The sequence below is a fragment of the Motacilla alba genome, chromosome 8, assembly GCF_015832195.1.
Source record: "Motacilla alba alba isolate MOTALB_02 chromosome 8, Motacilla_alba_V1.0_pri, whole genome shotgun sequence".
NCBI lineage: Eukaryota > Metazoa > Chordata > Aves > Passeriformes > Motacillidae > Motacilla > Motacilla alba.
The window spans coordinates 16,425,194-16,446,049 of NC_052023.1; the positions used below are offsets into that span (position 1 = coordinate 16,425,194).

The following is a 20,856-nucleotide window of genomic DNA, read 5'->3' on the forward strand; positions in this document are numbered from 1 at the left end:
GCCAGCATTAGCTCATGGCCGGAGACCTGCTCTCGTCCCCTTCAGCAAGTCCCAGCAGAGTCTCCTCAGGATCACGACAGTGGTGTTGAATTTGCTTCTTTCCATCCACCACCGGTACCTGCCTCTCAAGCATTTTTCCCTGGATACTTTCAGCACTTATCAACTTAAACGGTTATGTGCTTCTCTTACTTACACTATGAAGCTGGAAAGGCTCTCCCTTGTCTCAGGAGGTGGCACAGAGAGACTTCTATCGCCTGTGCAGCAGTTTTGCTTTGGCAAGACAGACAGTGCTGGGGAGTAGGGATATTCCTGCAGAGCAGCGGCCGCCCAGAAGCCGCAGCCCGCCCCGCTTCCTTCCCCGCGGCAGGTGCACACGGCAGGGGCGCCCGAGGAGCGCCGGGCCCCTCACACGAGGGCGCTGCGCTCGGGCTTCTCACGGCGGGAACGGCCCTCGAGTGCGGGAACAGCCCTTGAGTAGGGGAACGGCCCTCGAGTGCGGGAACGGCCCTCTTGTGCGGGAATAGCCCTCTTGTGCGGGAACAGCCCTCTTGTGCGGGAACAGCCCTCTTGTGCGGGAACGGCGCTGGTGGAGTACGGGGCGGAGCGGCGGCCGGTAGGGGGCGCACTCCAGGCAGCACAGCGCTCGGCCGGCTGAGGCACCGCCCCATTGGTGAGGCCCCACCCCCAGCAGGGAACGCAAGAGGAGGGCGGGGCCTCGCGGATGGGGCGGGGCCATGGCGGCACCGCCGGCTCTCACTGGCGGAGGCCCGTGCTGGCCCCGCCCCCCGCGCGGCGCGGGTCCCGCGGCGCTGCCGCTCCCGGGCCGGTTACTGCCCGCGCCCCGAGCGCCGTCCCGCTGCTCTCCGTGAGTGCGGCGGCCCGCCGCCAAGGCACCCACCGCCAGTCCCGCCCCGGTGTCTGTCGCTGTTGCGGGCGCGGGGCGGAGTGGCGGCCGGCACATGGCGCGCTGCAGCGGCGGCGCAGCGCCGAAGGGCCCCGGCCCGGCGGCGGCGGAGCGGCAGCGGCTGAAGGAGGCGCTGGCCGAGCAGCTCCGGCAGGACCTCGACAGGTGGGCGCGGGGCGGCGGCCGGGCCGGGGCGGCGCCGGGCGGGGCGGGGACACGCGGTAACGGTGCCGTCCCGCAGGCTGCTGGCGGAGGGGACCCACTCCGACGTGACCTTCCAAGTCGGCGACGAGGAGGTGCGGGTGCACCGGGCGGTGCTGCTGGCGCGGGCGCCGCTGGTCTGCGAGCGGCTGGCGGGGGGGCATCTGCAGCTGGACGGCCTGGAACCCGCGGAGTTACGGGAAATCCTGCGGTGAGTGCGCGGCAGGATTGATGGGCTGGCCTCGGCATCACCGCTCCTGAGTCCTGCCTCTTCTTTTTCTCCCAGTGCCAGCACCTGTTTTAAAGCTTTTCCCATTCAAGGTAGTGGTCTCGCAGCCTTCCTGCAGAGTTTGCAAGGACTTTTCTGTAACTTCTTTTTCGGCTGCCTTTGCCCTTCTGCTGCACATGGCTGTACTCTCCACCTAGCGTGGTTTTTTGTTGTATGCAAAGGACTTGTAATAGAAAAAAGAGGAAAAAAACAGCAGAAGTCCTTCGAGATTGTTTGTGCCTACTAAAACCTTTTTCAGGAGGATTCCTAGATGAAAACAGCAAATAGAACCAACTCTCAGCTCATATTTGAAAAAGTTAGGGGTATAGGAATCTAGGAGAACTTCAACAAGTCGGATGAAAATGCATTGAGTTCAAAACTCATCTCTCAAGTCCTGGTGAACTGTGGCTAGGCCAAACACAGCATAGCTTTGGTGCAAGCTGGGATCCCAGAGGGAGGAGTGTGGGCTGGCTGCTCCCCAGGGACTAGTGCAAGGGCCAGCATGTTTCTGCACTGCCAGCTCTTTTCCCTTTGCCACATATGCAACATCTCTCATGTCTTGCTCCAAACCTTAGGTGAGTTACGCGAGGGGTGTTGGCTGGTGTTGCCACCAGACCTTGCAATCCTCCTTCTTGTAAGTTCCTCTAATCCTTTTTTCAAAGAACTTTACTGTAACAAAGCTCTGGTGTTGCCACCTACTTTCCCTAAAAAAGAGTTGGTGTTAGAGCCGATCGGCACTTACAGGAATGCACCAGGAGCAAAGTGGCAGAAAGAAATCATTCTGGGATTTCACATGAATTCAGGATGTGCCCAGAAAATGAGGGTACTTGCAGGCTCCTGAGATTGTTGCCAACAGCAACGGGATAGTGTTGCAGTTTTAAAGTTTAGTGCTTGAAACACAACCTAATTATGAAAGAAAACCTTCTGAGCCCAGAGTAATATCTGAAACATAAAATCCTTGTAGTGGAGCAGGTTGATTTCTAGGCATTTGTTGGGTTACTGCCACAGCCTGGCAGGACCATTAGCAAAACAAGTGGTAAGAAACAAAACAGCATGGGTTTTGTCTTGTTTTTTTCCTGAATTCATTGTCACTGTGATATCATTAATTTCTTTCACATTCATCTAAGTGGTGTTACAGAAGAATTTCATGGAGAAGTATGAAAATGCAATTTTTTAAAAAATCAAATTAATTTTGAAACAATTCTGAATAATTATTTATAAGCTGCTATATCAGGAGTTTGTATTCCTAATGGTAAGCACTTAACATGTCACTGATACTTGCTTTCAGTTTTGTCTGGGTTTGCTGTAAGGCAGGGAATGACGTCTGAAGTTCCGCATGTTCTCCAAAAAGTGTGGTATTGGAAAACACCTTTAAACTCAGCTCAACTAATTGTAAACCTTGTGTCTTTTCACAGTGAGTTTAGAATCTTCAAATGAACCTCCCCATATATTCTAAGCTGTGTATAAAGTGTGCTTTGCGAGATAATTGCTTTTTTTGTAACTTAGTTTTTGGTGCTGTTTGATACTTCACCTTTTGAGTCCTCTAACCTAGCACATTGTGTGGAGATTCATGCTTACGGAGTGCACTGAAGTTTGAACTCATTTGGACCAAAGAAAGGATTGGTTGAAAAGAGCCTAATCCATTGTTCAGATGATCAAATAGTATCAGTGGCTGTTGAATCTCAGTGGTTTTGTTATTGTTAAGATGCAAATTAATTAGATCTTCATAAATGTAAAACAGTGCCTTAAATTAGAGCTGTAGTTTTACTGGAAGCCAGCCTAGTTCTTGGAGCATGTAAACTGCCATGATGAGTTGTAACAGAGACCTGTAGCTGCAGCTGAGCTCCTGAAAGTTATTTCTTCTACAAAAGTTCTGGTTTCTTGTGTATATGGAGAAGTAAAATACTAGTAATAGTATTGCAGAGTTCATCAAAGCTATAACAAATTCTCATTCCTTTTCCTGTTTGTATTCGGCTTTGCGTTTATTTTCCCGAGTAAAACTTATCTTTCCATGGGGATCTGGGGACTTTATTTTCTCACGAGCTATATCTGGCCTGCCTCTCAGTGAAGCACACTTCCTGTGGGCCTCTGTCCCTCTTCATCGGGAGAGCTGAAGTGGGCTACGTGTCACTTGTGTGCTGAAGGCTGTGCAGCTCCTCTTCCCTCTTCTTTTGAGCAGGAGACAAGACAGAGTAAACTTCATCCGGATCTTTCTGCATAGCCTCAGCACGAAGTAGATGAGCAAGTAGATGTTTCCCTCTGTACACTTGCACTGTCTGAGCACACCAGGTAGAAACCCCTGGTCCCCGGTCACGCAGCATCCCTACTGCAGACACTAGGCATGTTATGTTTGTCCCTGGTGACGTTAATGCAATACTGACTCTGCCCTCCAATAGCCTTCTGTCATTCTGCAGGACACAACTAGAAAAATATCAAGTTGCAAGTACTTTGATGGCTGGAGATGCCTGCCTAGGCAGGGTTCTGCAGTGTGCCTCAAGAAGAGAAACTCAGCATCCCTGAAGGATGGCTGTCTGTCACAGATCATTAGATCATTACTGTCTTGCCTGCTGAGAGGGAAAGTGCTTTTTATTTTCTCTTGCAGTTGGACAAAATACTGCTTTAGCAATAAAAATCTAGATATTGTTTCTTAATATTTCTATTAGAGGGTCTGATGCAAGGAAGGACAGAGAAGGACCTAATGACAGCGAGATCCAGTTAAAAAGCAATAAATACAATCAAATACAAAGGAATACGATTGTCATTGTGACAGTTACTGCCACAGGGGTTAGTTTGCTACACCAGCAGTTGATTTAAAGACCAGCCAAGCCTTCAACCGTGTCATGCTTGTAGAATGCTGTATCAGGTAGGACAAGGACGCTGCATCTTGTTTAAGTGCAGGCAGAAACCTTTTAGAAGGTAAAGACAGTATGGTGGCAATAACTTCTTTCTGTAGAGTCTATGTATGTGCACTTTCCTTTGTGTAAAAAATCTTCAGCTATAGTAACTGCTATGAATACAACAGATACCCTGTACCATTGTTCCCATTTCACCTGCCACCTAGCCACACCTCTTGCAAACTCGTTGTTTCTCATGTCTAGCAGATTCTTCTCTGTGTACAGGGAAAAAACTCCAAGCCATAAGGTGGGGTACCTGTTAACATCACACAGTATCACACTGACACTACAGAAGTGGTGGATTAGCCCTATTTCCTGCATGCTATTCTCTTGCATGTGAGGTTTTCATAAAGGAGTTAGACCAAATAGAATGTTTGTGAATATTTGTTCTTTAAATACAATTCCCAGTTAGAGTTCCACTGGAATATAAAGTAGTGAAAAAGGAAAATACGTCTCTAACAAAATTGTGTATGAGTTTCTTCTTCCCAGTTGCTGGAGTGTCATAGTCCCCATAGGATAATGGCTGTTTTGGAGGAAACAAACCTGAGTTATGCTCTATGTACTGAATTCCTTTATGTTTACACCTCAGCAATCATACCGTTAATATCTATGCTTGTGCTTTGCCCCTAGTGGGTTATGGTTGCAGACCACTTTATTTCAGAAGAATAGCCTGCCTCACATGTTCTTAGAGTTTCGTGGTTTATACAGACTGTTCTGATACGGTCCTTCCCTTTTATCTTTTATCACTCGTGCCTATTGATGTGGTGTACCTTACTACGCAAGGAGTATCTTCCCTAAATGACTGAGTCATGGAACTTGAAAACAAATCAGCTGCAAAAAGGGCTTTCTGTGGCACTTGCAGGTGGATTTTTTTGACACAACTATTCTTTTCCCTGCATTAAGGCATAAGGGAATCAGCAGTGCAGATGTTTTTACTTGTCTTTCCCTTATGCTATTATTATGCTAGGTTGAAAAGCACTTTAAATCTGAAAAGCAATAGACAGTCACTTCATAGGTTAGGAGTTCTGAAAGCACATACATACACAACAACCTTAAAATCACAAGTGAAAAGGGTCCAGTGATCTTACTCTTTCCATGTAAAATCTTACTGTTCCTGTTGCAACCTTTCCTCATGCTTGTGTTCAATATTTAACAAAATATTAATGTTCTTATTCCCTACATTCTTGTTTTTTCTTCTTCTGTCCTGGTGAGGACCTGTATCACATAGAAAAAATGCTACCTATCTCAGTCCTTTAAATACAGGACTTAAGAACGAAGATGATTTCTTTGTATGTTGTCTCTGCCCTGTTAGAGTACAGTGTTCAAATAACACACTCAAATTACTGCTCTCTGAGTATTAACAAAAAAGCCTCTTTGCCATGGAGTGAGTGACTAAAGCAGATCTCTGGGTATTTCTGCTACATCCAAAGGAACTGTAGCTCTTCTGTTAAACTTTGTTAACTTCATCTAGATGGTATGAAACCAAGGATAAGACATGTTGTCTGTGCTGGAGTGCAGTATGTTTCTATAAATGTGAGATCTTTGCAGTCACAGACCACAGGCTTTGTTAGCCTTTCCAGATCCTGAGCCAAAAATAAGCTGGTGAAACAGATGGGAAAGTGGGAAGCTGGAATTACTAGATAGGCAAAGTGAAAGTTCTTGGGTAATCTTAACTGCAAATTTTTGTGCTTTAAGTGTTTCCTTTGAAATTAGAATTTATTTCTCCAATTCATTTATATCTGTATGCACTTTTTATGTTTTTTTTTACTGTAATCTTGGTGTCAGAAGGTTTTGATATTTTGTGGTACTTGTTCATGCATTTTTTAAGCATTTGCAGAAATAAGTTTTCCAGAGACACATTTTTATTAAGGTTGGGTTTTTTAAGGACCAGAGAGTCCAACTCTTTGTTTTCTGGCCATGAATTTTGTTAGATTAAAAAATGTATTTTTAATTTGTTTTCTTCAATTGAAAAATCATGAGTAAAAATTAGTGTCATATTCTAGGATTCTATATTCATCTGATATAAATCTTAAAGAAATTGAGGAGCTGTTCATTTGGAAAATACAAGAAAGCAACACTACTACTCTTCACAACGCTCAAAAAAATGTAAATTGTCTTGAACAAAGTAAAAGAACACCAGTTGATCAGAATACTCCAAGTGGAGCTGTGCAGAAAGGAGTTGTTTGTTTGTTTGGTATTGAGGAAGAAATTCCAGAAGCAGTCATTGATGCAGAAAGCAACAAAGCTGCTGCAGGTAGGTTTGGAATTGCACTTTTTTCTCTTTTTGTCTTTTAAATAATTGTCGAAATATTTCTGTGGTTGTGAAAATGCAGGCAAAATAAAAACCATTGTTACAGCACAGCTGTCATGGATATTCTTTCCTATGGCCCACCTCATGATCTCACACTTTGAAGAAATGAATTGCTGCAGAAGCTAGGAGGCACAGTTCCCAGCCAGCGTGTGGTGTGATAAATCTGGAATTGCCAGGCATCAGGCATGGTCATCACCGTGTCCTGTCTTTTTCCTGGAATACAGAGAGCTCCACTCTTCACCATGTGGGACTTCCACACAGCAGAGTGTCTCCCTTGTTTTCCTTTCCTAGCAAACTGCACTGGTTCCACTGCTGTTTTAGGAGGGTTCTGGAACCTTTCAAAATCTTCCGTACTGCAGCTCTGAATGAAATCATACAAGGAGGTGTTTAACTGCATCTTCCCCAGAGGTGCTGGCTGCCACAGCTGTCAGTGGCAGGGCTCAAGCAGCACATCTGTTCAGGTCTGTTCAGGTGGGACCTGTGGCACTGCATGTCCCCAAACTTCCTCAGGGGCTGCTCTTCAGTGCAGAGGTGCCAGACCTTTGCAGAACAGAGTGAACTGGGTGCATAATCTTATGGAAGAGTAACTGTAGCACTTCTTCTGTAGATACCAAATAGGTATAGGTAAAGTTTCTGATAAGTCAAAATAAGAAGTAAAAGGCAATGTTTGGAAAACTTTTCAAGGAAAAGCTTGAATATGCAATAATAAAAATTTTAATTATGTCAGATTCTTTTCAAATATTTTGTCTGTGCACTGTCAGTAGTCTCTTGTACACCTAACAAAGTGAAAACAGCTTTTTCTCCCTATATGCAGGTAATTCCATAGTAGAAACTGCATCTGTGTTAGGAGAAGACTTACTGATGCTCTACAAGAAGTGCTGTTGTCCAGATATTAATATTTGCGTAGAAGGCAAAAATTTTCAAGCTCACAGGTACATAAGTATTTACAGTAAAAAGTTTTTCAGTCAATAACATCTGGTATAAAATGCTGCTGTTACTGTTATCTGTAGGAAGTTATTGCTGGTGCTGTTCTCTAGCTGTGAACCCTTACAGCTTTTAGGTCTTATGTGTGGAGTGGCTGTACTTTGATACTAATGAATATAATTTATCATCAACAACAACTATTTTAAAAACAACTGTGCTTTTAGACCTTCTAAGGTTGCTACTGTAATCTCATACATTGAATACATACTCATGGAAATACTGTAGATTTTTTTCTTAACTTCATATATATATATATGAAATACAAAATAATAAAAAATAATCTGTGATCTGTAAAGAAAACAAAAAGTCTACTAGTAAACTATTCAGTTATTAATGTGGAATAAAATTTACATATAGGCAGAAAATTTCTGATGTAGTAATTTTTGTTTTGGCTCTTCAGAATCTGTGCATACAGAATCTGGTTTTACTTTCATTACTTCAGTTATGTAGATGTAAAGATTGTCAGAAGCCTTTCCTAGATCAAAAGTGCAAGACCGTTTGAGGACTTTGGCTTATTGTACTCCTGTGACTTGGGAAAGCAAATTAAAGTGTCAGTACCATTCCTTGTACCTTTGATATAAGTCAGTTTGCATTTGAGATAGCAAACTAGACAGCCTGTATTTTGTTCCCTTTGAGTATATTAAGTAACTGAGAGGGACTATAAAAACCCTCCATTACTTTTAGTACTTTCTCAATACAAAACTGGGGGGGACAGTTTGTTACTGACATTACAATGTCTTTAGAGAAGGTATATCACAATTGTGTGGGGATTTGGATATATGCTTCATTTTCAGAATGAAGTGTAGTAAAGAATGTTTGTTTCTTCTGGTCTACATTATATGTTCTCGGATACGTAAGTCTGAAAAACAAATGCTTTAATGCAGAAAAAATTGTGCAACAAAGAGCTTCTATCAGCAGAGCTTCTTTAATTTAGGCCATTTACTGCCTGGAGCTATGTATCTAGTTTAACTAGCATCAAAGATACAGCAGTAAATCAAGAGAAAACAAGGATGTTCTGAAACAGGCACAGGGCTTGAGCTCATTTTAGCACTGGGTCATGTGAACAGTAGGAGCTAACAGGGCAATGGAACTTTCAATTTCATTGTGGTGAAGCACCAGAATGATTTATTTACTGTAAGGTTGGGGTTTTTTTTTAAGTTCTCAAACAGGAGACAGGCTAGGCCCCCGGAGTCTCCCACCACTTGTGTCAGGATTCCTTACTTTTTCATGAAGTCCTGTGAGCTTCCAATAGACTTTGGTGTTGCTGGTTGCGTTCTTACAGAGCTCTGCATGAAGCAAGTCACATTTGTTTGGTAATAAAGCTGGCACTAACCATCACTGTAGGAAAGCACAGATAAATTTATTTCAAAATAATTTGGTATCTCCATATATTTTATAAATAGATGCTGATAAAATTTAAATTTAGGTACTGCATACTTGTCCATGTTCTGCTGAGTACCTGTCTTACTTAAAATGAGTTTTTGAAATACCCACTACAACTATGCCCTTGAAGTTGATTGATCACTGTTTAGTACTGTTCAGTACTAAAATTAATTTCTAATAAATAATTTCTAATTATTTTCTAATTAATAAAAAACTGGAGATAATTGTATTCCATATCTCTATGATCCTGTGTTATTGTATCCTAAACGAAAAAAAGATTGTGTACCCAGAATTTCATGCACTTCATTTTAGGATGTAATACCCACTTACATGTGGATGTATTTCACTAAGATATGAAGCGTTCAGTCAAAGCTGTGTTGTTATTATTTTTGCTGGATGACTCACAGGAGGAATGTGCGAGAAGTTTCTAATTTAAAGTATTGAGACTTCTGAAGCAGGAGGAGGGAGGAGAGATGAGAGAATACAGAATATAAAATGACTGTAAAAGAGACCATAAATAGTATTCTTCATGCTTCTTCCTACGCAAAATGAAAGTGCTCAGAAACATTTTAAGAGACAAATACATGTAACAGAAAGGATTCTCAAGCCTAGTATAACGTTTTGCTTTTTCTGCCACAGGAAATACACGACATAAGCTAATTTTAGAAATAATAGGAGGCTTAGAAAGTGTCATGAAAAAATTCTATGCATTATCTGTGGCTGCAGTAAGCCAGATAAGATACATCAAGGCTAATGCTGTAACTGGTGTGGATCTGGAAAACTGAAATCACAAAGCAGTTTCCATCCACTATCTTGTCTTCCTCTCTCCCACTGCACTTCCACCTTAAGAGTCCTGTTGCAAAGATCTTCTTACCTGATATTTTGAAGACTGATACTGATAGGGATACTGGGCTACACAGACTGCAGCCCTGGGGTTTCTTTATTCTCTTTTATGGACGTAGTAGTAAAGTGAATTAGCGCCGTTATAGCCAGTTATTTGCCTTTTAAATATAGAAGGGCAGTAAGTGTAAACAGAAGAAGCTGACAGCTCTTGTTGTAAAAACATCTTATTGTCCCAGCATGTGCTAATAGCAAGTTTTGTTTGACTTTTGGTGGGTAGAAAATTCTGAAAATAATACATTACATACGTATCTTTTTGATAAATACACATTTTGTAATAAAAGAAGAATTTAAGATGTTCAGGATATAATTATTTGTAATGGGGTGGTATAAACTATTTATTTGCTTTATTAAATAACTGCTATTTACTCTAATTTGATAATGAAATAGGAGAAATAAATGTGAAATTTTATATAAAAGGAGGATGCTTATGGTTTAGATTTCCTAAAGTGTGAATAGATTTCCTCTGTGTGAATCTCAAAGTCATACTAAAAACAAGCTTTAACTGAAAAATTTATAGAGTACTGTTTGGTTTTTTCTGTAGCATATTTTGAAATTCCAAACATACTGGGAGAAAAGGCATGCAGTACACAGCTGACACCTTAATGCATAAAGGGCAAAGATTTAAGTCAATGTTATCAAAGAGTCTCATCATGAATATTTGTATGTAGTGGAATAATGTTTACTTTTTCTCTCTCAGGGCCATTTTATGTGCCAGATCTAGTTACTTTGCTGCTATGCTGAGTGGAAGTTGGGCAGAGAGCTCTCAAGAGCACATCACTCTTCAAGGGTAAGTGTTGTCTCTGCAAGTCGTGTGGGAGCAAAGGTAGGCAATTTACAGTCGCTGCAAATATGTAACAACTGTGCTGGGTACAGAGCGCTGAAGATTAATATGCCTTGACATTTTTCTCCAGCCTGATACATTTCCTGAGTACTGTTTTGACTTCAGGATGAAACTCTGTGTGTAGTGTAGTTGTTAGTAATGTCAGATGATTCAGAAAAGTCTTTTTCATCAGCAGAAGGGCACTAATCCTTTTGTGAAGAATATGTTTTAATATTCACAATCTACTCGAGAATTCTTTTCTTTCACTTCTTGTTGTACATGTCATGAAAAATACTGTGAGTGCCTGAACAATGTATTTTCATACTTATTTGTACAATAAGTATATTTACAATGTAAAGATAAATAACATTTTCTAAATAGTGCTTAATTATGATATTTCAGCAGCATATACTAAAGCAATTTTATCTAGTGGGCTTGTTCACCGTGGCTTTCTGCATGAGAATAATGGAGCTGTCACTGCAGGATGAATACTTAAGACTTAACAGATAAGCTGGGGGTTCTTTTCAGTATCAGAAAACTCTATTGAAATACATTCAATTTCCATTAAGAGCAAAGGAGTTCTGATCCATGTACATGTTAGCTTTTTTTTTTTCAGGCATGATGTTGGCTGACTCCGTTTTCTTCAGAAAGAACTGTGTACCTTACAGGGCTGCAAAATGTAACTGCTCTGTGTTAATATAAAATCTCTTGGCCAAGTGATACTTTCTTAAATGTTCATTTTAGTTTCCTGGCAGTGTAATAATGCTGCTGCATAATAACATCATAAAGGTTATCTGTTGATTTGGTTATAACTTCCGAATCTCTATAAAAAAGTATTTGCGATTTAATTTATTCCTTAGTTTTTATGTTTAGAGGCTGATAGTCACCAATTACTCTGGTGTTTACACTTATCTCTGTAATTATTTCTCTGTGGTTAAGAAATTTTATCCTCATTTTTCAGTAGAGGCCTTCTCCTGAGAAGTACTGAATCCTTATATGAGACTGTTCTCATGCCAATGTCTCATAATTTCTGTTATTATGAGTCATATGCATAATTTTACCTTTTCCAGTTCACTTTTCTGCTTAGTGCTGTTTTCTGTGCTGTTTTCTACAACACTTATAAATTAAGTACATATGGCTTACTCTGAAATAATGAAAAATCTGCTTAAGGTAACAGCTGTCAAGGCTGTGGGGAAACTCCTCCTCGCTGCCTTTTTGCTGTGGTGTGTAGGGCTATACAGGGAGACAGCTGTGCTGATTTTGCTTCTTTGCGTGTTGCAGCGCTGGGCTGTTCTCCCTTTGCTTTTAGTCACCCATGTCAATTGCTTCAACATGTCTGACGTTTTAAAGGGCCTCAGCTCTGCATGAATATTCCATTTACACCAATGCACACAGCACTTGTGGCTCCTGAAGACTGCGCACAGAAATGTATGTGCACAAGTACAGGAAAGTGTTGTTCAGATCGTGTCCATCATTGAGGAATTCTGTGCCTTTCTGCATTAAGATGCTGGGACTGTGAAAGGATGCAAACACTCCTGTGTAGGTCTGCCAGCTTTCTTAATCTGAATAAACACTAAATATTCTGAGGAACATTTCTACTTAGCATTGTAATAAAACTACTAAATATGTATTTTAGTGTTGCACGAACAAAAATATATCACAAAATAAAGACTTAGAGTAATTATAATAAAACAGTTGAAAAATATATAGTTACTTAATAATTGACTGGTAAAGAGCTTGGCAATGATGAAAAAATCCTTCTATATTATCAGTGTAAATAACATGTTATTAGTATTAGTCTGCTTAATGCTTATTTTTAAAGATCTAAAGTGTTAGAAAGTTTCAGCAAATCTATTGAGGAGATAAATTCACCTCAATTGTAGTCCATTTAGATACTTCTGCATTGCAGAATCTTATTGCTTTAATTTTATCAGATCATTTGCCTTCTATTCACAGAGCAGCTGGATGATGTATCAGCTTTTCTGCCAACTTCCTTTGGCTAAGAAATGTGATGCATTTTATTATGGGCATGTCTTTATTTGTATTTTTTCATTCTTTTTTGCAGCATAAGCCATGCAGAAATGAATGTTGTCTTGCATTTTATATATGGAGCTATTTTGGACTTCCCAGATGAAGTTGATGTTGGGTATATGTCAAATTTTATTATTATTTTTTTAATTTGAGTTTGTGCTTGTTTGATTCTTCTATATTTTCTCAGTTAAAAATCATAAGGAAGACTCAAAAAAGCTGTTGAAGAAATCTTATTTGACAGCTACTGAAAAAGGTGTGCCTGCTGGTTTTGGAATACTCTATGAGGAGAGCTAAAAACAGGATGATGTTTTATACCAAAATAATTCCCAATTGGCCTGTACCTACCTTCCTTTTAGTTTTAAGACAATATATATACAATGTGTGATAGTATATAACAGTTAATTTTTTAAATTTATTTTTGAATAATCACACAAGGTGATGAAAAGGTGAAGTAGTTGGTCTTAGATCCATGAAAGATGATATGTAGGAACCAATGTAAATCTTGGCATTTTCTTCTGGGATTGTTTTTAATCACAGTTTTATACATAATCCTGTATTAGTGAAGTAAAATGTGAAATTTGTGAATTATTCTCTGAAACCATATATATAGTAGGTGATGAACTCTTGCCACTAAACATTAAAATGCTTCCATTTCCTAAAAATACGGAATTGTTTATAATGTGTCCCAATATTAATGTTTAGCTAATTAATTTCTATAGAAAGTAAAATTATTATATTGATTATTATATAAAATAATTAATAGTTTGCTCACTCTGCTTTTTAAGAATGTCATCAATAACTTTTTTTGTAATCTCTGGGAAAAACCCTACAAAATTCCAGAACTCCACTGGCACAAATATTTTTTTTTTCATTTGCTACCCTTAAAATAGAGGGACTGAGAGTCTTCTAAAGAATTCTCAGCTAGTGACTGAGGCTTGTTTTTATACAGGCTGAACTCGGTGGCTGGGAGGTTATTATTAGGTCAATATGTTTCTGCTTTGAAGATGATTCTTTGGCAGGTGTCACCCTTGGTTATCAGTCTCTTTCTGCAGTAAGTTCTGACTGAACCAAGAGGTAGAGGTAGCATGTAAATTGTCCTGTAAGGAAAATGCTTATATCACAAGGATTTTTGATTCCTGTCACTACTGCTTTCTCTTCAGTCACATGTTGGGCATTGCGGACATGTATGGGCTGGACGGACTAAAAGAAGTCGCTATCTACATTTTGAAAAGAGATTACTGCCATTTTTTCCAAAAGGTATGTCACTTCTCATGCAACTTGGTGAGCCTGAGAATTTCAAATCTATTGCTTAACACTAAATCATAGTGACAAGATATGAAAGAACTACATGACCAGGGTGCTGGCTGAAGTCAACAGTCCCTGTTCTCAGGTGTGAATCTGGGATAGATCGTGGGAGTAAGGCCTGTGATATCATCACCTATTTATAGACACTTGGAAACCCCAGCTGATTAAAAGCAGTATTCCACATGATTAATTCAATGTACTAAATTACACTCGGTGTAGTTTAATATGTGCTATTGTAAATGTACCTGTTCTTGGTGGGCATGTGAAAATGCTCTGTATTTGCATATCTTGTTTCATGGGCATATATTCAGAAAAAAAGTCTGTTCAATTAAAATTGGTTTAGAAACAAACACCTGCTTAGAATTAAGCATTTCCACACATTAGGCTCATGAGGCTGAATCCTGCTTCACTGACATGTGGAAATAGATGACTACATAAAGGCAAACAAACTTCAATGCCATGGCAGCCAACATTCCTTCTGAATCTTTGAACTGAAGATTTTGTATTTCTGTATGGTTTCTGTAAATCAAATTTACAATAACTGTGATAATTTTCTAACAACTCTAGCCTGTTCCTGGCAAACAGCAACCTGTACTAGAATGCATGGCTATTGCTCATTCATTGGGAGTGGAAAACCTATATGCTGCTTGCATGAAGTAAGTAAAATAAAATTGTTTTTATCCGCTTTCTGTTGAAATTATTTTATTTTGCAAGATAGGGTTTATTTTGGCACATGAAATGTCTACATTTTAAATGTTTTTTCTTCACAATACTTTAGAGATATCACTTATGCTAACAAGTGAAGGTAGAACATTTTTCATCTTCCTTACCTAAGAATGGCTCTCTTTTCAACAGATGGGTAGGAAAACATTTTGCAAGATGTTTTTCAGAGAAAAGCTTTGCCAATTTACCTACTGAACTTCAGAACAATTGTCTTGTTATGTTGATTAACTCTTTGGTAAGTAGTGTGCTTTGTAGAAAAATAGAGCAATGTGAATTTTTTCCTTATTTAGCTGTACAATGTAATTTAAGAGATAATAAATACAGTTTCTTGAATCTGTAGTACATTTATACCATGTAAAAGTTCCAATTAAAATAACAATTTTAAAAACTATTTTGATGTGAAATGTCATTGTTATGCTTCATGACACACAGTCTAGTGACATCCACCATAATAATAGAAAATATTTTTATGAAACGCAAGTGTGACATCATAATGCAACATTATGGAAGTGTTCAAGGCCAGATTGGATGGGGCTCTGAGAAACCTGGTCTAGTGGAAAGTGTCCCTGCCTACAGCAGGGAGGCTGGGATTAGAGGACCTGTAAGGTCTCTTTCAACCCAGGCAATCCTGTCATTCTCTGATGATGTAGTTGGATAGTGAGAAGCAGGAAATCACTGCATCAGTTTCTGTGTCACGTGGTGGCTTACATCATTTGTGGTTGCCTTTTCATCTTTGCCTGTATTCTAATTTGGAAATTTTTTTTTTTTAATCCATTTTTTTCAGACCTCAGGTGGTCACTGCCTGTCAGGGATCACAAGCTATTTGTTTACAGGCAGGCTGACTTTACAAAAATAAAGTAGCAGTATAGTATCCATATCTTTTACTTCTCAGATAACAGTACTACACTGGTCCCCCCAAAGCTCAGCTTTCATCTTTTGTAGCACTCACATTGTTCCAATTTAGACCTGCCTAAATTGAAGTATTTTCTAATGGAATTTTGGTATAAAACTATGCTTAGAGCTGACTTAAGGTAACTGATTTGAACTAGACCTGTTAACAGAAATTTGGTCAAGTACTCAGCCTGTAAATACACTGAATTGTAACAGATATATGAAAAGTATGTAGAAATAAAGGTAAATCTAAAGGTAACTCTGAAATAAAGGTAGAGCTGCTGCCAAACATGACTGTCTATGTGTGTAACTGTAATGTGGATTGTCACAGACAAAATGTAATCTTGCTAGCTTAGGTAACATTCACAGCATGATTTTGGTTCTAGCACACAACCTAACAACTAAATATGTGACATATATCTCATGCTGAAGTCTTTGTCCCTGTGTCTGTGCTACTGTGTTACCCAAACTAAATAGCTCTGGTGTGGCCACGCACTGTCAAACATAGCCCTGGTTCAAGAGTTGCACTCTTGAATGGTTCTGGCCAAGAACTACCCCTTGCTGAAAGGACAGTGAAGCCTTCTTGGGACTGGCTTTTTTCAGGATTTCTGTGATGAAGTACTTTAAGTGCTGAGGCCAGCAGGTCAGCTAGGAGTAGCAGCTGCAAGTGCATATTCAGGTGAAAGCCTAAAAAATGACAGATTGCAGAGCTGGGTGCCTTTTGGTCGGATATTAGGTAAAGGTTCTTCCCCCAGAGGGTGGTTGGGCACTGAGACAGGCTCTCCAGAGCAGTGGTCACAGCACCAGCCTGGCAGAGCTCCAGAAGTGTTTGGACAATGCTCTCAGGCACAGGGTGTGACTCTGGGGGATGGTGCTGTGCTGGGCCAGGAGTTGGAGTTATGATCTGTGAGGGTATCCTTCCAGCTCAGGTGTGGTTCTGTGATCAAGAGAAGCTTGAGAATATCCACAGTTATAAAACCTGAACAGTTCTACCACAATGCATAAACCTAACAGAATAAAGATGGCAGCTATAATACCTCAAGAGTATGTCTAGTATCTCAAGATGCTGGGTGTTCTGCCACTATATTATATCAGCATACTGAGCTGCTCCTAGAATATACACATAGCAATGTTTATCATACATTGTATAAAATTTGAGAAGTTGTAAGTAACATTTTCAGATACAGGTCAGTTCATTCTGATCTACAGCTGTTCACAGTTAAACCACTACCCACCCCAGCTCCAAACTACCTCAGGTGTGTACTGTAGCTGTAAGAATATGTAGACACAGTTCTAGGTTCTTCTCTAGGCCCTTGTGCAACATTACTGGGACAGCTGAAAGGTAAATGTTCAGGCCTTCCTTCCCCTATGCTTATTCTAGTCAGTAAAGATGCTGTGGTTGCAGTTTGTGTTCAAATACATGTGCTGCCTTGCCAGCATTTGCAGAACAGCCCTGGCACTGTGGTACTTGGTACTGCCCCCTCTGTATACCCAGCTTCACTGGAAGGTTTTTGCAGTTTGGACTAACGTGGGTTTTAGTTCCCATATTAATGATTTAAAAATTGTGTTTTTGCAAGATTCACTGGTATTTTATGGACTGAAGTATTGAAAGCATCTAGAGTTAGTTACAAAATTAAATGACAAAGGATAAGCCTCTTCTGCCCAGGGAATGGTTCTGGTGAGCATTCCTTTCAGCATTTAAGACACTCATTCAAAAAACTTGTGAAATTCCCAAGGGAGTTTTTCACAATCTGCAAAATGCTCTAAGCCTGTTTGAGAAAAGAAGAAGGTCTGACATTACTTTTGCAGGCGCTACTGTATGATTTACAGTCCCTTTTCTCTGCTGCTAGAGTTCTCTTCTGTAAAACTTTAAACATTTGCACCCAGTTAAACAGTATAACTCTGCTGATCCTTTAATTTACTGATGCTGGAAATGTAAAACCTAGTTAATGTGACAGCCCTTTAGAGGAAAAAAACAGGTGCAAAGAAAAGGAGATTGTTGATGGGAAAATCCCTGGGAAACCACAATGATGAACACAGAAACATTAAAATGGGAGTATCATTTAAAGCACTGTCCAGGTGCTTTATGGGTGCCTATCCCTGATGTCTCAACTTCATGCAAGAAAATTACTGGATTTTCAGCTAAGTGGACTCCACTTTAAAATGGTTAGGAAAAAAGTACAATAAGAGAAGTAAAATTCAGTTAGAACCACTTCTACAAAGTGCTGATTTAATTAAAAGTCTATGAAGGCATTTTATATTTCACTGGAAGTGTCTAATGGGAGGAAATGCTTATTGCCTTGTGAGCAGGGGTTGAATTTGAGACAATTCAAAAAGCTTGTAATTGAGTCCAGTGGGAGCAAAATCAAACCATGAGCATATATGTAATTCTTAATTTACATGATCTGCAGAGAAGCAAACAGTTTGCCCAGAGATGAGTAAAAAAAATTAATTTATTTTAACAATGGATGGTCAGATTATATCTTCTAACTACAATATGCACAAAGAAGGTACTCCCTGCTAACTTGCATAGGAAAAATGTGATTGTGATCTGAATGTGCAGTAAGGGTTTTTGTGTCAAATATTTATCTGAATTTTTGCTTTTTCTAGTGTTACTGCATAATTTATCAGTGTCCTGCTAGGTCACACTGAATAGAGCTTTCAGGCCATTCTAATGTGGATAACCATAAATTCCAAGTTCTTTTCAAGTAACCCTGTTAGCCAGTAGAAGTTGCCCTCAGGTACTGTGCCGATGCAATGCATGAAAGAACCAAAGACACAGACCCGGATAATAAATATTAGCAAATCTGTTTGCATGTTTGAAATGTAACTAGAAATGTAACAGTTACTTTTCTTCGAGAAACTTTAGACAACAAAGAGGGTAAGTTCAGTTAAAAACTCCATCTGGGAAGACAAATATTTGTTGTCTGACTCCTCTAAATAAAGCAAAAGGATTCATAATTAGGAAAAGTTTTTTTCTGTATCTGGAATGCTAGGCCATCCACACTTACCTAAAACCTCAACTTAGCAGTTTTATTCAAGAATTTATTACATCTTTCAGTGACCTATGATCTTTTTCTCTACTCAGCTTCTCCAGCAAACCTTTGCCTTTTTTTCTTCAGGAATGCAGTATTTAGTGACGCAGTTGAAAAATATAGTAAAAGCTATTGAAAACTTTAAAACTTTACTACCTAACTTCAGGCAAAACTGAACCAGTAGAGAGTTCTATTTCTGCTTTAGTTTCAAAGGCACATATAATATTAAGAATTATAGCCCAAAAAATTATTTAAATAAGGGAAATAATGACATGATTGGATCCCTGTGTAAAAGCTCAGTAACTGAAGATGCTATTTTACAATCAGCAATTCTTTAGGTAATTGCTTGGCAACAGGCTAATTTCTGTTTCTGTTTCAAGAACCACAAGAATGCTGCTTTCCGTCTGATGGAGAGTGACCGGCTGATCGATAGCCTGCCCCGAGTGAAATGGACAGAGACAGCTGTGGCCTTGGCATCACGGCTACACGAGGAATGTGTAACCTTTATTGTTGCAAACTTCCTACACGTAGTACAAAGCGAAGGCTTCTCTGTTTTGTTGCAGGTAAAAGTGCTCTCAAGTTATTATATGCTTCCAAATAAATTGAATTATAACACATTTTTGAAAGATCGGGCTGCTGAATTGCCAAAATAGTCTCAGCTTTTGCTTTGAATTACAATTCTATGGAGAAAAAGAAAAAAAACACCAAAGCTAAGAGTTTTGGGGGGTGGGTTTTTTCAGGTTTCTTTTCAAGCATGTAAAGCTTCGATACACAGTGCTAATACTGCATTCAGGTTATGTGCTTCAGTTAAGCAAAAGTTCCAATTGCTTTAGAGGGACAATTACTGTGTTGCTTCAAAAAGGCTTTCAGGCCCCTGGAAAAACAGCCCGCATTTACAAGATTATGAGCAGTGTGCTCAAACTTCTGCTGATTGTTGTCCTCAGTTGCACAAATGTGGCAATGCTGCAGGTTCTGGTGAGAACGTACCTAGCCACCCCGTCGGTTCATTTCTCCTGTAAAATATGTTTTTTAATATGTACAGAGCAGTGAAAAAAATAAAGGGGGAAATGTTAAAACAATTTGCCTTTGGATCCAGAGTTGCATGGGGCTGAAAATTCATCACAGTGTTCTTGTTCCTAAAATTTCTGTTACCAAGCGAGGCCTCAGGATAATTTGCTAGAGGCCTGGAGAGGGGTGGGGTTGTGGAATGGATACAAAAGAAGATGCTCAGCTTTGGAATACCTCCTGCACAGCTTGATAGCAGATCCTGTCTGCTCGGTAATGCTTTTGCATACAAAGTACACGCTTTTGTTTTAAACGACTGCCTTTTGTTGTTTCCTCAGGCACAGGCAATGAGCAGCAAACCTGACCTCCTAGAACTAATTTTCAAAGCAATTGAAAAGAGCATTAATAATGAAAATAGCTGCTTTCTTCTTGTAGCAGTGGATATGTTGCTGGACTCCGAAAATGTGAAGGAGATGGTAGGTTCTAAAATATGCAGTGCTTGTAGAAAAACTGTTCTGGTACAGTTTCATGCCATGGTTCAAATCAGATGATGTGGTGTGAGCTCAGATGGCTCAGTCATGCAACTGGGGTCAGACAGAAAAGCATCTGCATAAATCCAAGGTCCTTTTGGAAGTACAGAAATCGTAGGCATTTGTTTATTTTAAAGAGAAACCCTATCCTGGCAATAAAAAAATTCCTGTGTTTTACTGAAAGTGTAAGTCCTATGGGCAATGCTGCCCAATTGATCTTTACTATCACTTTAAATATGTGATAAGAGAAAAACTTAGCAAAATGTTGCATTGTCTAAAACTTACAGGGGAAGAGAGTTTATTCTCTTCCTCCCTAAATATTTCCCACCCTTTTTGTGAAGGTCATACGTACATTTGCTTTTGTTTTAAGCTGTCCTCTAAAGCAAGGACTGACACTTAATCCAGTGTGTGTTTTTTGGATTGGGTGGAGGTGTCAGGCTCCATGTGTGTAACATACCGTGTATATTCACACAATCTAAATAATGACATTTAAACTGTGGTTGACTAATTCTGGGAAAAAATCATAAATAGTAGGACAAAGAATAAAAAATAAATGAAACATTAATTACTGCAATCTGGTGCTATTATAGATTTACTTGGTCAAAGCAATGAAAATTTAATCAAATACATTATTTTTCCCAGGGGTATTTGACCTTCTTGTGACACAG

The 20,856-nt window shown here is 39.7% G+C and overlaps 1 protein-coding gene across 1 annotated transcript in view; it reads left to right on the plus strand.

Moving 5' to 3' along the window:
* The first annotated feature begins 787 nt into the window (after window positions 1-787).
* Window positions 788-20,856, plus strand: part of BTBD8 (BTB domain containing 8) — a 38,072-nt gene continuing 18,003 nt past the window's right edge. The window contains exons 1-11 of the mRNA XM_038144359.1: window positions 788-1,069; window positions 1,146-1,316; window positions 6,271-6,521; window positions 7,393-7,510; window positions 10,546-10,635; window positions 12,734-12,814; window positions 13,860-13,956; window positions 14,572-14,660; window positions 14,860-14,962; window positions 19,034-19,216; window positions 19,997-20,134. Of these exons, the coding sequence (XP_038000287.1) occupies window positions 960-1,069; window positions 1,146-1,316; window positions 6,271-6,521; window positions 7,393-7,510; window positions 10,546-10,635; window positions 12,734-12,814; window positions 13,860-13,956; window positions 14,572-14,660; window positions 14,860-14,962; window positions 19,034-19,216; window positions 19,997-20,134 (1,431 nt within the window). The 5' untranslated portion in view covers window positions 788-959. The remainder of the gene's footprint in view (window positions 1,070-1,145; window positions 1,317-6,270; window positions 6,522-7,392; window positions 7,511-10,545; window positions 10,636-12,733; window positions 12,815-13,859; window positions 13,957-14,571; window positions 14,661-14,859; window positions 14,963-19,033; window positions 19,217-19,996; window positions 20,135-20,856) is intronic.